Source organism: Pseudopodoces humilis, chromosome 5 (assembly GCF_049639895.1).
Source record: "Pseudopodoces humilis isolate 2021_Gansu_Grassland_sample_001 chromosome 5, ASM4963989v1, whole genome shotgun sequence".
NCBI lineage: Eukaryota > Metazoa > Chordata > Aves > Passeriformes > Paridae > Pseudopodoces > Pseudopodoces humilis.
In genome coordinates this window covers 69,203,233-69,220,086 of record NC_142204.1, presented here as the reverse complement: position 1 = coordinate 69,220,086, position 16,854 = coordinate 69,203,233, and the positions used below count along the sequence as shown (strand labels likewise).

The window sequence follows — 16,854 nt, the reverse complement described above, 5'->3', positions numbered from 1 at the left end:
ATGTGAATAAGCCTTAGCGGAGTACCTGTGTGGGTGCCATGCTTAAGTCCTGATAATTAAGTCAGTAAGTATTAGTTTTAGGTGATGGACTCAGAGAAATTTCAAAATCATCACTGCCATTTGTCCAACCTGGTAGCTAAATACCAGGTCAACAAATGTAATATCTGCTAAAAAAATGGCATTTGAGTGTAGATAAACTCAATTTTGTCCATATCACAAGAGTAGGGCTCAGGTAATTTTACAGTGCACTGGGTAAAGCTGATAGAGCAGGGGGACCTGGCTAAGCTGCTTTTGTCTGACACTCAGGGAAGCTGCACTCTGGGCTGGTTGCTCTGTGTCCCCAAACCCAAGGAAGAGCATCACTTTCCAACTGTGAAATCTACATTTTCAGCCCATTCTGCTCAAGACAACTGGAGTAATACAATTTTAAACACAGAAGCTTACACTGTATGTAGGAAAGTGCAAAAGTCTCTCATTTGGGTCTAATTTTCAAATTTCAGGCTATTTTTCAAATGTTCTTAAAAGTCAGAGCTCTTTTAGTCCAACAGTCAGATGCACACCAATTACAAAACTGCAACTTCGTGCAAAATTCAGAACTAAGTTTCAATACTGAAAAGCTGGAAGGTTGAGAGGCTGATTAGCAACACTGACCACTTAAAAAATTATTGACCTGAGCCTCCTTTAACCATAACTCTTGCTTTCAGTCCTACCTCTCCTGGTTAACCCAAATAAAGAATACAGAGGAGCAGAGCCCATATGGTATAACTAGGAACATATTAGTTGATTTGGTTCTTGTTTTCGAAGAAATCACCTCCCCTCCATGTTTTCTCTAATTTCTCCAAGAAACTGGCTGTTTCTAATAGCCTAATTTTAATCACAAAGCTCACCTCTGGGAGCCAGTCACAAACACAGTAATAGCAGTGGTTAAACTGCCTCCACAGGAATCTGGCATTTGTTTTTTAATTGAGGAAAAAAAAAAGGAAATAAAGAAAGAAATGCTACCAAATATAACCCTCTGCATTATTTGCAGATGAATCAGTCTTGTTTGTGATTCACCAGCTTCCATGGCTAAACACGTAGCAATTTTCCCTGAAGGTGCACTCTCTGCAGGGAGACAGAAAGCCCCTGTAAGACGTAACACGTGCAAATTGTCCCCTTGTTCTGACAAGAGCCATCAGAGGAAGGCCAAAATGTAGAGATGTGGGGTGAGGATGATGAGGAAAGCGTGCTGGGAGGGAGGTTTTAGAGACACCATGACCCTTAAACAACGAGAACCAGCTACAAACTGCACCTACTGAAGAGCCCCTTGAAAAACTGCAGATGCTTCTGCCGAGGATTGGATTTAGCCCTACAGATTTTAAGCTCTTCTTGTTGAATAAAAAATAGTTACCATAGAAACAGCAACATTGCAGAGTAGCCAGTCGAAATCCAAGCGCACCTTCTCCGTATGGCTTGGGTCGCTGCAGATGGCATTAGGGCAAAGATCCCCTCCCACACAGCACTCTGCTTGGGCACTGGAAGCATGGGCAGAGGTAAAAGAGGTGGATATTCATCCACTTGGGATTTTTTTTTGGTGTGTTTGGTTTGAGTTTTTTAGCATCTCAGAGCCACAGCACTTCCCAAGCGTTTGCTGGTGAGACACAGTTGTGTTACACGCCCAGGTCCCATTTCACAGGGGGTAAAGTCACATGGAAAGGGTGGCACAGGTGGGAACAGCTACTTGAGTGCTCAGAGTGAAACCAGCAGTGTCTCTGCTCACACCCCCCCAACACACAGCCCCTCGACTGTGAGGAGGGACTGAGGCTGCCCTCAGTAACATCATGGCAGGAATCGTTACTGAGAAATCAATAGGAATTTGTTAGAGCAGAGAGGATCAGGAGCCAATTCAATGCACATTGTGAGCTGCAACCACCCTGAAAAACAGCTACAGACCACAGCTGCCTTTGCTTTCTTTGAGGAGATGAATTCATCTTTAGATCATACAATAGCAGACTCATGGAATGGTTTGGGTTGGAAGAGACATTAATGATCGTCTCATTCCAAAGCCTCTGCCACGAACAGGGACACCTTCCACTATCCCAGGCTGCTCCAAGCCCTGTCCAACCTGGCCTTGGACACTTCCAGGGATGGGGTAGCCACAGCTCCCGGGCAACTTGTTCCAGTGCCTCACCAACTCCACAGGAAAGAACTTCTTGCTAATATCCGATCTAAACCTTTCCCTTTTTCAGTTTTAAGCCGTTCCTCCTTGTCCTATCACTATATACCCTCGCAAAATGGGTGACTTTTAGGTATCACCCACCCCATACATAGGAGCAGATGCTGCTGTAGGTGCACATTAGCCCCTCTCAGTGGAAAATACTGCCCAGGGGTGTGGAAGGCAGGAGCTGAGGATGTCACAAACTCCCTCACACCATGCCTGCATGCAGTGATTCAACGAAACCAGGTTCTTTTGCCGACTTCTCCCCATCCTGAGAGACTCCAGCATGTAATGAAGAAAACTACACATGCAAGAGGGACAAGGAAAGCTGAGGGACCTGGTTCTCACCCATCCCATCTGCTTGGCTTGAACGGCCTCTAGCTTTTCTCTCCCAACCGTGACTTTCATATGGTGCTGCCAAACAGACCCTGGGGGTACCTCAGACAGGGCTTGGCTTCACCCACCTCCTTGGATTGCTCTCCCAAACGAAATCCTTGCACAGCCCTGCACAGTCACGAGGGAGCTGGAGAGGGCTAGAGCTGCTCACTGCTCACAGAGGTACCACCAGGCTCCATCTCACCCCCTGGTATCAGAGACATCCTCACTCCCTCTGTGGTGTCCCTTGGTTCTTACAAAGATAAATGGTTTCAATGGAGCTGAGGCAGGAGTAGATCAAAAGGCAGCAGAACAACAGAGGGATTGGGAAGCCATGCACGTCTCCCAGCTAGGCAAACAGCAGCCATGGAAAAGGGCTGGCGAGCCCACGGATGGGGAAGAACAGATGGAGTATAAATAATCTGGCAGCCTGCAGACAACACGGCAACTCGTGGGTTATTAAAGCGCAGCGTACAAAGCCAGGGCCAGCCAAGCCATCAGGGCATGAAGGAGCTCAGGATTGGGGTTTGGCTTCCAAGGGAAACCAAAGGCACACTTGTGCAAAGGCTGCTGCATCAGCACGTGCCTATTGAGGGGGGATGAGGACAGAAAAAAACCCTGTTGGACTTCAAGGCTACTTATGCAGCCAGGTCAGGACTGTCTCTGAGTTGGAAGTATCCCACGAGTTTCTCTCATTTAAACTCTTCCAGAATACGTAACACTGGAAGAAAACACTCTAAAACACCCAAAATGTTTGCTAAATTCTGAGAGATATTATCTTCTTTTTTTTAAAAAAAAAAATCAAGATCTTAGAGGAAGTGTCACTCCTAATCTCACTACTAAAATGTACAGTTCATCCAACGGAAAAAACCATTTTTTTTTGGTAGGAAGGAGTCCTATTTAATATTTGTCTTCAGGCTTGTGAGTTTAGAGCTAGAAGCACCACTCAAGAGGGGCAGCTCTTGCCTGGGTGGTGGATGGTCCCTCCATCTGTCTCCTTAGGAGAGATCTGTCCCAACTGATTCCTTCCATGTCATTAGTTTTAGTATTAATTAATACTATTAACTGGTAACAGGAGACATCCAGAAGCTCCAGTCAGAAACAGGGGAACACTGGGCTGGGCATAATAGCGGGTTTTTTTGCTAGAAAGATTTAGAGCTGAAAAAAACAAACAACAACTTCAGGAACGGAGGAGAGGAGGGTAGAGAAATGGGACCAAAGGCTATAAATCAGCAACTTCCACCTGTCTCAGATACCTCTCTCTCCTAGGTGCTCTTCAGGTAGTTTACCAAGGTTTGGTTTAGGGATGTCGCTGGTAACAGCTCCATCCAAACCAGTCATCAGGACTCACTTCACAGGAACTGGGAACAGGATGCCAATATGCAAAATCCATGGAGACGTGATTGTGGATGCTAACTCTGAAATAGAGAGCCTGTAGAAATTACAGGCCACATAGCTTTCTCAGTTCAGCCTGAGAAAGTAGCCTGGGAATTCATAAGGAGGATTTAAAACAATCCTCAGAGACAGAAAACAGCCTTGCAGGTATTGTTGTCTGTCTCTTGTTTTCTTTGCAGGAGAAAGTCCAGGGGTGGTGTGCCCCACTGACCAATGATGGTAATGTAGTGGTTTGCTAACCAATAAGAGTTTCCTTTCTGTACTTTCCACGTATCAGTCTATAAAACAGAGCTGAAGTAATAAACTAGGAGACATTCTCCTGATCAACTCCCTAGAGAATCTGTCGTTCGTTCTCGCCGTTCCTAATAGAGCGACACATGATGAGCACCCCAAATTCTGGGTAGGATTTAGTTGCCCAAACAGAAGTGTCTGAGGTGAGGATCCGTAACATCTGCATGGGACCCACAGATCTGCCACAGGAGACTGGAGAAAGCAGAATGGGAGACTAGAGAAGATATCCACGATCTCCTGTCTGCTTCTCTCCAGGAAACTGAACCCATCCACCTTGTACAAGCTGCTGGGCTCTAACTCTAAAATATGCATTGATTTGTAATATTAGGGCTGTTTTTGGAGCATGGCTTCCTCTTAAAGCAATGCCAGCACTGAAGTAAACCACTGAAATTGATCCTCGAAATCAGGCCCCAGTAACATTCTGACCATCTTTATTCACAACAAGCCCTGACCATTTTATCAGATGTTCCCTGAAGCCCAAGCCATCATTTATGACCAGTACCAAACCAAGAGCAGGGGCATCCCAACAGCACCCTGAAATCAGAGCAGACACAGCAAAGGATACATGTCCTTGGGTTGTGGCCCAAGGTTTGGAAGGATTTGTGCTCCTAAGCCATTCAAACATCCTTGAAAAAACTCTGCTGTATTTATTTTTCTTCAAGGATCAACATGTTTTCTGAAAAGCAGGGAACGACAAAATAGCAGGTGCGTTGCAAAAAGCTTTTGTGAAGAGGAAAATTTATGCCAGGATGTGCAGTTTGCAAAACACTATGTTTAGTAGCTGCATAATAGCAGCATTTTCTGGCAGTTAAACATCACGTTCCTTTCTCAAAGGATCCTAAAGCATTTTACAAACACTTCCAACATATGGCCAAGTGTAAAACAGCACCGGGAAAAAAAAAAAAAAAGAAAATCCTGTTTGCAGCCTTCTCCCTGATTTCTGTAACCAGCTCCTGTGATCTGGTGTCCTCTCCCTGGATGCCAAGAGGGGATCAGGGCTGTGCTGCTGCAATAGGTTTTTGAGCTGCTGCTGAAGACCACCACGTGCCAAACTCAGCTCTGCCACACTCCTGAGCATCGATAATTCAGGCTCAAACCCATGGTTTTTGAGTTCTCAGGCAGAACCCAACCCTGTGACACCAAAACTGAGGAGTGTCACCACTGACAGCAGCAATGGGCTGACAGACCCCTGGGAGCAGCTGTTTCTCACACAGCAAACGTGGCTCTGCTCTGCCAGTGCCACCTCCTGGGGACAGTTTGCTGGCATCACAGTGAAACTTCCCTCAGTCATGCAAGCTTTAAGGACAACACGGATTTAAGTCATAATCCAGCCCAGGGGATTTACTCATGAAGAGCAAGCACACACCTACACCCTGCTCAGCCACGGAATTCTGCAGGGAAATGTGGGAAAACCAGAATGTAACTGCTCAGTGTGCAGTCACCATGCCTGCCAAAGTAGACATTTTCAGCTTTCCAGAAGATCTCTAAGAGTTGCCAGCTGTCAAACCTTGTGTTTTTTATCTCATCTAACACATGACAGCTACAGTAGCAAGGAGCCCCAGGCACAGTGTAGAAACAATACTTCTGTGCTGGGTTTGAAAATAAAATAAAAAAAATTAAAAATAAAAAGAAGTTATGAAAGACACCTTTGGATAGGACACTCTTTGCTGAGATCTGGGATTCTACTTGAAGGTCCCACACACAATCACTGGCTTTTTTTGCAAGATCAGTTGAGTTTACTCTCAGATAGTCTCCTAAAGACTTAACTCATGTTTAAGTCATTACTAGAGGAAGACTTGCTCAGAGGCACAGATGACATCTTGTCTTTTTGTCCGTAATTAAGATGTACAAAATGGGGTTGATTCACCCTAAATGGGCAGAATAAAGTGATGCCCACACACAAAAACGTTATTCAGTCTCCTGCCTTCCAAGCACCAGAACCAGGGCTCAGACAGCACCAAACTCTGAATTCTGCTCATCTTGTGCTCACTTTCCACATTATGATAAACGAAGAAGTCCTAATGACCTAGTCATGGACCTAAACATTGACATCTTTGCTGCATTTGGCCCCAAAATAACTCTCCTCTTGGGCCATTCAAGCATTCCAAGGTTTTGCATTGTCTTCTAAGAGGAACATCTTTGCAAGCTCCAACCACACAGCACAGCAACTGGGATTTGCTAAATTCAAATTTATGACCTGCATGCAATAATTAAAATAAGTGGGTGTAAGTCTGGCATGCTGGCAAGAGGCAGCAACACAGCTGTTAGTTATAAACTTTTCTTTAAAAAAGGATGTTTCATGAGCCTCATCAGAAACATTCTTCACTCTTTCACATAGACAGGAATAAAATTTACACATTAGACATTCCCTTCTGTGATTTAATCCCTGCCCCACACAAAACACTTTTGATCTTGAAGCTGCCAATGCAAACTTTTAATAGAGTTGGCAGATGGAAGCCTTGGATGAGATGAGTGGCAGAGACCCAGAACTCTCCACACGCCACTTCCACCCAAAACAGGGCTCCTCGAGCCCACATCCCAGCCCAAGGCAAACACAAATCTTCCCTCTTCTCCCAGCACAGCAGAGCTCCCACACTGCCAATGAGCCACTGCCTGGGCTATTAGCAAAGTGTCCCCAAATTAACGTTGCTAATTTGAGTGCTCAGCTGGGCGAGGAGCCTGGATTCCTCATGGGAAGCTGCTGGCACATCCCTGCAGGGAGGCTGAAGGTGGCACTAGGGTTTTGTGGCAGCCAGAATGGGACATGATAACAGCCTTATTCCAGTTATAGAACCATAAAATCGTTTCAGTTAGAAAAGCCCTCTAAGATCAAAGTCCAACCAATTCCCAGCACTGCCAAGATCACCGCTGAGTGCCACATCCACACATTTAAGGACATTTAATTCATCTTTAGATCATACAAAAGATCACCACACATGAACTGCACCAATTCCATGGATGTTCTGGAGTATCCCAGAGCAGTGCTGCTCAAGGGCTGGGAAGAAACACACAGGGTCCCAAGGCTGGTGGTGGGGAGGGCAGCCTGGTCCAGCAGGTCCCCAAGCAAGAGGTGACACTGGAGACATGGGGTCACTGCTGTGCTCCCACACACCTCCCTGAGCATCCTCTCACTGCCCATCCCACCCCAGCCAGGACAGAACTATTGGAAGCCAGGCAGGCACAGCTGTAAATCAGGATTATCTGGAGCCACCATGGTTAACAGCAGTGCTGATTCACACGGGAAATTAAAGCCAGTGCCTTGGGGCTGAAGCACCAGAGTGAGAATTATAAAAAAAAAAAAAGAAAAAAAATTAAAAAAAGATGTAGGAACAAAATTCTCTCTCACTTCCAGTACTTCTCAGGTCTCTGAGGCTTGTGATCAGGTGAAAACTTTGGTGCAAGGCTCACAGAAATCTGTCCAGTTTCTGTCAACTTTTATATTCAGAGCCTTACTATTTCACAGCTGTGCATGATGTCTTTGCACATGTCTAAAAGAGTAAGACACAGGAAAAATAACTGGAGAAATCCCTGCTGGGTCACCCCCAGCCCCCAGAAAACACCAACCAAGAAATAAGTCCACATGTAAAAAGTGTTTTATACAAACATCCAACTTGTGACCTTCCATGGTTATGAATTATAGCTAAGACCTTTCTGGAAAAAGTTTAACATAAGCTGCTAAACATGGCATGATATTTATTCAACACAGGTTCCACAAGCAAAGGAAAAGTATCTTTTACCTTGAATACTTCCATTGGAAGAGGAAAATTTGCTGCATCATTAAGGGATTTTTCCAGAGCGCATTTCCACTCAGTTATAGTCTTCAGAGAACAGATATCTGAACGGACAACAGTAACAAAAAGGAAAGAAGAACAACAAAACCAAGAGGTGACTGTTTGGAGATCAAACATTTTTGGAAGACTAAAGTTCTTAAGTCATATGAATGAACAGAGCAAGTGAAATGAACAGTGTCTATATTCCAAGCTGTGCAGCTTGGATAAATTCAACACAAAGCAACTAGAAGGGGCACACAGGAGGAAGATTGTGTTTTGTATCTTGGAGTAAAACCCAGAAAAATTCACATCCTTCAAATACTGCCAAAGGAATGAGAATCATATTAACTCATTACTTGAAAACAGTGAAAAAAAATCTCCTTTGATTTTCATTTCTCGAAATACCTGATGTTTCCTAGTTTGAGGAGCCTCAGGTCTTTAGCCAATTAGTCATATTTGAACAAAACAAAAACTGTCATTATTAAGGCACCCGTTCATCAGAAAGTGTTTGGTTTTGGGTGGTTTTTTTTAATTGCAGAGCTGGGGTGGGTGTGGGAAGAAACATTTCAGCTAAATCTCTACCCAGACACATTTTCTGGTGTCACACTCAAACCAGAGCATCACACCAGAGCAAGGACTTACATTCATGAATTTTCATCATTACACTTTTAGGCAACATCTTTGTGCAGCTTCACATTGCTTCCAGTGAGTTTCTTTACACAGGTTTAATATTATTAAATCATGATATTAACAAGCCCTTTATGGTTCAGTGCAGTGAAATGCCTATGAATCATCAAAGGGAACAATGTAGGAAACAATACTGTGATGAGGAACATTATATTGGATTTACTCCTGCCCTAGAAAACACATTGTTATCTTGCACGTAACAAGTTACTGCAGAACATTCATATCAACGCCTCAAAGAGAGAAGATAGGTAGATAGATTGCAACAATAATTAAAATGGAAATGAACATTTGCTCAATAATAAACTTGAACCTTGGTACAGAGTGAACAGTATGAAGCTTTTCTTTGGCCAGTCTGGCTTCCCACATTCACATCAAAGTTCAATTTGGCCCAATTTGTATTTAAATCCTGTACATCTAATACCCATATATATTTACTAGCTAGCAGAAGATTTACTGCTGTATCTTACAATTCTGAAGGAGAGAATAAAAAATATGCGTAAAAAAAAAAAAGGAATTGGCAAGCACTGTTTCCACCTAGCAGTGATGGTACAAGAGAATTTTATGCTCTGAACTCAACAGATTTAAGACCTTATCAAAACAGGATTTGCAGAATCACTCACTGAAGTGGATGTATTTATACTTCCACTATATCAAATCTCACTACTTCAGAACAGACATCAAGGATATGCATATGAATTTAAACACACTCGAAGGGGAATGTTAACCTTTCAGGGCAGTATTTTTAATTCCTCAGCTGTCTGGTTATTAACGGGAATACAGATTTCAAGTCTTCGTTTACAGCGTGTGCGGCGGGCACAAGTGTTAAGAAGTGCACTCTTTACCTAATTGTTCATTGTTTTATAGTTTTGCTGCCCCACTTCTCCCTTGCTTGCAGGAATTCTGATCAGCATGAAAGGCAGGGAGACACACAACTCACTTTATTTCTTTTTTTTGTTTCATTTACAGGGGAATACTTAACACAATATGATTTTACCCCACATTGCAGCCAGCCCATTGTTTCAAGTCTGAGTTCAGAACTGATACTTCCCTTCTGGAAACAGACCCTCACTTTCTATTGTGATGCCAGTGAAGCACAGGAAAGATGAAATTGGTATTTTGGGCAACTCTGGCCACGTTTTGGGCAACTTTGGCCCAAATCAGCGAAAACAAGCAGTAACTTCTCTGGGCAGTGTCAACAAAATACAAGACACAGAGGCAACTCCAGTGGTTTCAAGGTCCAGCAAGGAATATCATGTACACATTTAATTAGTGGCGTCTTGCTTATGCTGGCAAGTGTATGGACACTAAATTGCACGGTTAAAAGAGCATAAAGCATTTTACTTAAGTGCCAGGGCTGCAGGTAATTGAACAAAGTGTACTGTGTCAATTTGTATTAGGGTTCACAAGTAGTGAGCAATTAAAATGACTGGCAATTTGTCTTTAAATAAAAAGTAGCATAAAATGGGATGATCTTCTCCTGCATAAACAGCTGAGTTCAGGCCATCAGTGGCTCTGTGTCAAGCAGCCTGTGCCAATTTGCACTAGCAAGAAGGTTTATTCCAGACTCAGATATACATCTGAAGGGAAAAATAAGCTATAACCACTTTGCTTCAGTTAAATGGGCTTGTGAGATATACAGAGTCTGTCTGGAGAAGCCAGCTGGGATGCTGTTTCATAGAATCACTGAATGGTTTGGGTTGGAAGGGACCTTACACATCAGAGGACCCTCTTTCACATTAAGTGGGTGTTAGGATGTGGGTGGCTTCAGAAAAGAGACCCCTCCACCCAAAATATTGTTTGGGTCCATGTGATCTCCTTTATCTGAGATGCTCTGCATCTTGAAAGACTGAGATGGAAGTGAAACCTGGCAGGTGCCAGAGGTGGATCAACAGGAAAAGGTCACACCCCAGACACAGAGGGAAATAAAACTCAGTGTGGGTACGCAGCATCCAAGTCAAGGGTAGGGAAAATACTGTCTCAAGCTGCAGAAGTGATGTATAATACCCTAGTCTGGTAGCAAGGGGACACACAGCCTGATCTGGGAGCAGCTACATGTCCTCAGCAACTCTTTGGAGGAGATTTTTAACAGCTCTGATAAACAGTCTAAGGCTGCTCCCTTTGTCAATGCAGGAGTCGCCTAAACTGCCTTCAGATGTTCAAAATTTAGGAAACCAGATGTGTGTTCATCAGTTTCAACCCTTGTGAGTAAAAAAAATACGCTCTAAAAGATGTCATTTCATCTTACCTATGTTAGTTTTGTCTTGGCACCCTCTTTTCCCTACTCATTACAAAGAGAAAGCAGTTTCTCATGCAGAACTGTCTTTTGATGTCTGCACCGTGGCAGGTCAATCTAATCCCTAATGTGTGAAAAACAAGGTACTGCCCACAGAATCTCTCCTTCCTAAGAAAGTCCACACTAGGTTTTTCACACAACAGACGTCTTCCTAGTCCAAATACCCTTCCCTAAAGAAGATGATACCGGGGATGTATCCCTGACACAGTCTCCAGGCCTCAGGTCCTTAGGAGACTTCATTTTTTGAATTTGTGGTTTAATAGCCTCATCTCTCAGCTTCTTTAGAGCTCTCTGCTGCCAGCATCTCATCCTCACAACTCACTACTGCTTCCCTGACTGCTCCAGGATTCCTTTTGAAGAGACTTTAATCTGAAGCAGATCCCCTAAGACCAGCCACTTGGGGTTTTTTTCTGTCTTCCTCCTCTCAATTAATGTCTCATATACTTCATTAATCCATTGTGCCTCATGGACATGTTGGGTGGTTGGACAAGAAGATCATAAACATTTTTTTCCAATCTTGATGATTCTGTGACTCCATGTAAGGTGGACACCAAATGATCAGGAGTGGAACAACCATCATTCCTGCCTCCAGAAACTCCTCAGATTTCCACTCCTGACTGGCTATTCCCTGCAGTGCAGAGCCTGACAGCTGGGGCCAGAAGGGGATCAATGAAAGATCAGGACAAAATTTGGGCAAAAACAGCAGAATTCAGACCTGAAGGCTCTTTTCTCAGAGAACTCCTACAAGATTCAACTTTAGGAGATGTAAAGTAATGAAGATCTATTTAAGTTAATATAAATCAGGAAGAAGATCTGGGCATTGAATCCATTCATAACAATGTTGACTAAAAACTGAATGACCAGAGAAATGTATGGAGAGGAAACAGCTATCAGATGGAAACAGGTAAGAAAGAGAGACAGAAATTTAAAAGTTAAATGAAGGAGAGGGGAGAAAAAAAAGTAAAAAACTCCAGCAAATAAAGAGTCCAGTAACAAATTTAGAGAAAGACAGCTGAAAAAAATGAAAATAAAGGTATGAGGGGTAGGGAATCCACAGAGAAGATGTACAACTGGGTAACAGGAGGAAAGAGTAGAAAGCAAATGGAATGAACAAAGAGAAAGAACAAATCTCCTCTGGGCCATATTCACTAAACCCATATAGGCCAAGAGGGTTCAGAGATGGTCAATGAAAAAGTTGTTTCTCTGAAACACAAAGACTCTGTAAAATAACAGAGTGGGTGATATTCATGCTCTCCAGCATTCACATCTAAATTAGAGGTGATGGGGAACATTGATTCCTACCTACCAGTGAAGAAAAACACAATCTTCCAAAAAACACTCAAGACCTAAGTCCCACACAAACTTGTGAACACAAGAATTGAACATATCGGGGTCAACTCTCCTCATTAGGTGTGAGGCACAGAAGCCACATCAGAAACACCTTCCCAGGGGCGGGGAATTTAATATTCATGGAAAAATTTCATCTACAGCACAAAGAAAACGAGGCACAGACCTGGACAGATTGTTAACCTACACAGGAGAAGGTGGATCAATCCGTGACCCCAGACTGGCTTAACTGCAGTCCCAATCCCTTTCCATTCAAACTGGTTTGAACCCTAAACTCAACCCTAAAAAGCTTCTTCTCCACGTTGTAATCTCCTGGTGTTTCATATGGTCTGACAGACTTGCCAAGACTTCAAATGAATTTATTTAATGAACAATACAGTTCACCTGACCCCCTCTGAACCCAAATTAGATGGATCTCACCTCCCGTCTGTGCCACAGCCAGAAACTATTGTCAAAGCAATGTGAATGCTGGAAAAGGACAAACGTGCTGTACAAGTATCTCAAAACATCAGTGAAAGCCACAAAGGGAGACAATATTTTAAGGAGGCTCTTTACCTGCAGGTGGGTCCATTCTGTATTTATTCTCTTGACACCAACCGACTGGTCGAAGTCTGCAATCCAAGTAAAACAACCACTGGTCATAGGATTCAGTCTCCTCCAATCCCACATAGCGAAGGCGTAATCTTCCTCCAACATTTTCAACCACACTAACTATCCAGTACTGAAAGGGATTCTGGGAATCCTGCAGCTCTATTAAGGAATCAACTGTAATGAGGTCTACAGGGTTTTTTCCTCGCAGAGGCTGTTTGAATAGAAGCAAAACTCCTTATTTTAAACTTTATTTGAAGACTTCTCAAGGAAACAGATGACAGCAGAAGATTATTTTTGTTTTTCACACCATCATCCAAGCGATCAGCAAACAGTCTGTTCTTCTTCTATTTTACCCAATGTCTTCCAAGTGCAAATTCAGAAGTAAAACAGAAAACAACAGTTGTGCTAATTTCTCAACTGACATCATCAACAACAACAACAACAAAAAAAGAATAATAAAAGGTGGAACAGCTTGTAAGGCACATCCATTTAGGATGCTCCTGAACTACTCAAAGCCCAGTTGTATTGGAGGATTTCAAACAAATTCTCATTGATTGCAGCTGATAAGAACCAACCACAGGACTGGACCCTAATATTTACCTAAAAGGTGACTACTTAGTGCATGACCCAGAAATTTCCCTCTGTGTACTCATCTCTTTCCCCACGATCAGCTTTATCTTATTCCTACTGGCATGGAGAGCAAATTATCACCCCCAGCCATGCATGTATGAGTCTGTGGGGGTTATCTCAAAGCTCAAAGCCCACAGGAAGTTTGGATCCAAGCCCAAGGCACACAGGATTTGTTGGGTCAAGCCACCATGCCCAAGAAATCCCAGTGACTGAGGTTATTTGATTCCACATGGTTATTTTCTGGGATCCCAGTTCTGCAGCCATTTACACATGTGTGTAACTTTCTACCTGCAAGCACAGGTATTAAAAAACCATGAGATGCTCTGCAGAACAACCCCTTTGGGGCTCAGTGTTTTTGTGTTGTGGCTGTGAGCATTCTCTGTGTTCTCAAGCTTTAACATAATGGTTAGATTTCTTATTTTTTATTAAATACAAGTTTAAATTCTTATGCAATGTCTCAGTTCCAGGGTTTTAAGAGCAGCATTAAAATGACCCCAGGATTTGGAAGCATTGGTCCCCAAAGGAGATGCTAAGCAAAGGCAAAATCCATTAAAAACAAAGACTATTTTTTTCCTGTGTGTTTGTCCCACTTTTACTTAATTAAACCATGTAAGTATCTCACATTACATTTTAAAATATTAATTCTGCAAATCAAGAGTCAGTCCAGGATGGTTCTTTCTAACAGTGGCTACAAAACAAAATAAGGAGAAAGCCTTATTTTTCAAAAAGCTATTTTTCCTACTGAATATTGAAAATATTCAAATTTTGAGATGCAACTGATTTTCATACATCTGTCTTAATCTAAAAAAGCAGGCAAGAGAATGAGAATATGGTACAAAAAATGCAATTAAAATTAACTAAAAGCTTATCACATGTACAATTTTTAACACCTTTATGATTAACAGATATTTCTCAGAACAATATATTTGCCATAATAAGGTACTTTTCTAGAGTGCAAGCTGCAAGCATCTGCATAATCTCTTCAAATATTATTTCACAGCAAAATGCAGTGTCAGAATTTAATAATACAACAGAAATCCACTTAAACGTGTATTTTTCCCCCTTTCATACAACTGCTTCATTGCAACAAAATATTCTTTAATATGAAACGATGGTGTAATGATTTAACTTATTATAATAAATCCCTGGCTGTATCAAAGTGAATATTGCTTCCCTGATTTGTGTGCTAAATTTTAAGCCAATGGGTTGTCACTTACCCCATGAGAACTGAATGGCTAGGATTAATAATCGGCTTGCATGAAATATTAACATTTACCATAATGCAAGAACCCTTCACATGCGTAGCTGGCATGTAAAAAAAAGATTTAAAAAGTAGCACTACATATTGATTTAACAGTCTAACAACAATCTGCAGCACTCACGAACAGCAAATCTGCCAACAGGGGCCAACATACATTGCACGACACAGACAGCACTGAGCACATAAAACACCAGAGAAGGGTCAGAAACTGTTTCAAGCCAACACAATGTTTTCTCTCTCTGCTTTTCTGCCTGGGGCTGCCTCTCTTCCCTGCCTGCAGAAAGGGGAGGTTTGGCACACACCAGAGATGGGGGCTGGACACCATCAGATTGCTGCATATGCCGCCTGGGAGTAGTCCAGGAATGGATTATTTGGGGTCTGAAAAGGATGTTCATCCCTCAGACCTGGGGAGGGGGAAATCCCTAATGGGTCAATATTAGTTCTCCCTGCCAGGTATATTCATACTGCTTGGGCATGTGGAAAAAGGATGCAGCTGTGGGATGGTGGAAGTGACCAGGGACAAAATGATCAAAAATGGTGCTTGGATGCACACTGGCTTCCCACAAGCCAATGTGAGCACTTTCATGGAAGTAAATTCCTGTATTCCCTCACTTTCAGACTAAATACAGAGGGACAAAGAACGAGGGGCTCCTGCAGGACCATCTGTCTCCTATCCAAATGCCCCCACAGCATCCACGTGAGAGCAGAGCAGGCCCTGCAGCAAAAGCTGCCCATTATTTCAAGGTGAACCTGTGGGATTTTATCCAGGTGTGAAAGCACCCTGAGGCTGTCCCAGGTGCAAGTTACCCTGTGGACCTGGGCTGAATGGCTGCATCTGAAAAATAAACCCTTCTGCTCTTCTGAGGCCACCTCACCCAACAACTTCCCCACTAAATGAGACTGCTGGATTTAGGTGGAGGGAATGTCCTTGAGGGAGCACTTCCCATATAAAGATAAACCTGACAGAGCTCCCCATCAACCTATTAAACCCCCTCTCCAACCTGTCCAACAGAACTACAGAATGGTTTGGGCTGGAAGGGACCTTAAAGATCACCCTGACCTTAAAGATCAGGGGGTTCCAACCCCCTGCCATGGGCAGGGACACCTTCCACTAGACCAGTTTTCTCCAAGCCTCATCCAGCCTGCCTTTGAACACTTCCAGGGATGGGGCAGAGATGGATTGGCAGCTCAGGTCACCAGTTTGATGGATCTAATGGGGCACTGAAGGGCTGAGTTCTCCCTTCTGTGGATCCCCTCCATGCCCTCCTTCCCCCACCAGCCCTCTTTTGAGCACCCATTTTTATCTAAAGAACTAAAAGGCAAAACAAACACCCTGTGACTGGGTCAGAAGCAGAGCCAGCAGAGTCCAGGCACTGCTGCCACAGATTTTGGGGCAGGGCTGGGTCAGGTCTCAGGGCTGGCACACAGACACTGCAAGCACACAGCCCTGCGGGCCAGGAGCACACACACCGAGGAGGAGGAACTGCAATCTAATACATACACCTTCCAGCAAATTCGCAGGGGCCGTCCTGGCACCGGTCAGATCCTGGATGAGAAACTCTGTCCAGTCCATGTATTTCTCCTTGATTGCTGGGTAAGGGGAAGGAAGAAAAGAATTGCTTAGCACAGCAGACTGCAGCGACTTGCCACGTGTGTGTCACACAGTGGACCTGGTGTATTTATTACAAATAAACTCTTCATTATTAGAGGGATGAGGCACTGGCACAGGTTGCCCAGAGGAGCTGTGGCTGCACCATCCCTGGAAGTGTCCAAGGCCAGGCTGGACAGGGCTTGGAGCAACCTGGGATAGTGGAAGGTATCCCTGCCCATGGCAGGGGGTGGAATGGGATGATCCTTAACCATAGTGTGATTCAATCTTTCTAGAAACTTCTCCTCCTCGGGATTTACCAGCTCAAAAGTTTTGGATGCAAGTGCGACTCAGACGAGGAAAAAAGCTGGTTTGTTGTCCAGTTCTTTGGGCAACCTGTGCACACAGTTAAATCCCAAAAAATGGGAA

The 16,854-nt window shown here is 43.5% G+C and overlaps 1 protein-coding gene across 2 annotated transcripts in view; it reads right to left on the bottom strand.

Moving 5' to 3' along the window:
- SFMBT2 (Scm like with four mbt domains 2) overlaps positions 1-16,854 on the bottom strand; it is a 103,024-nt gene that overhangs the window by 43,968 nt on the left and 42,202 nt on the right. For both annotated transcript variants that reach the window (XM_005526072.3, XM_088055282.1), the window contains exons 5-7: positions 16,339-16,427; positions 12,911-13,157; positions 7,996-8,093 (exon numbers count right to left, since the gene is read on the bottom strand). In XM_005526072.3, coding sequence (XP_005526129.1) covers positions 7,996-8,093; positions 12,911-13,157; positions 16,339-16,427 — 434 coding nt within the window. The remainder of the gene's footprint in view (positions 1-7,995; positions 8,094-12,910; positions 13,158-16,338; positions 16,428-16,854) is intronic.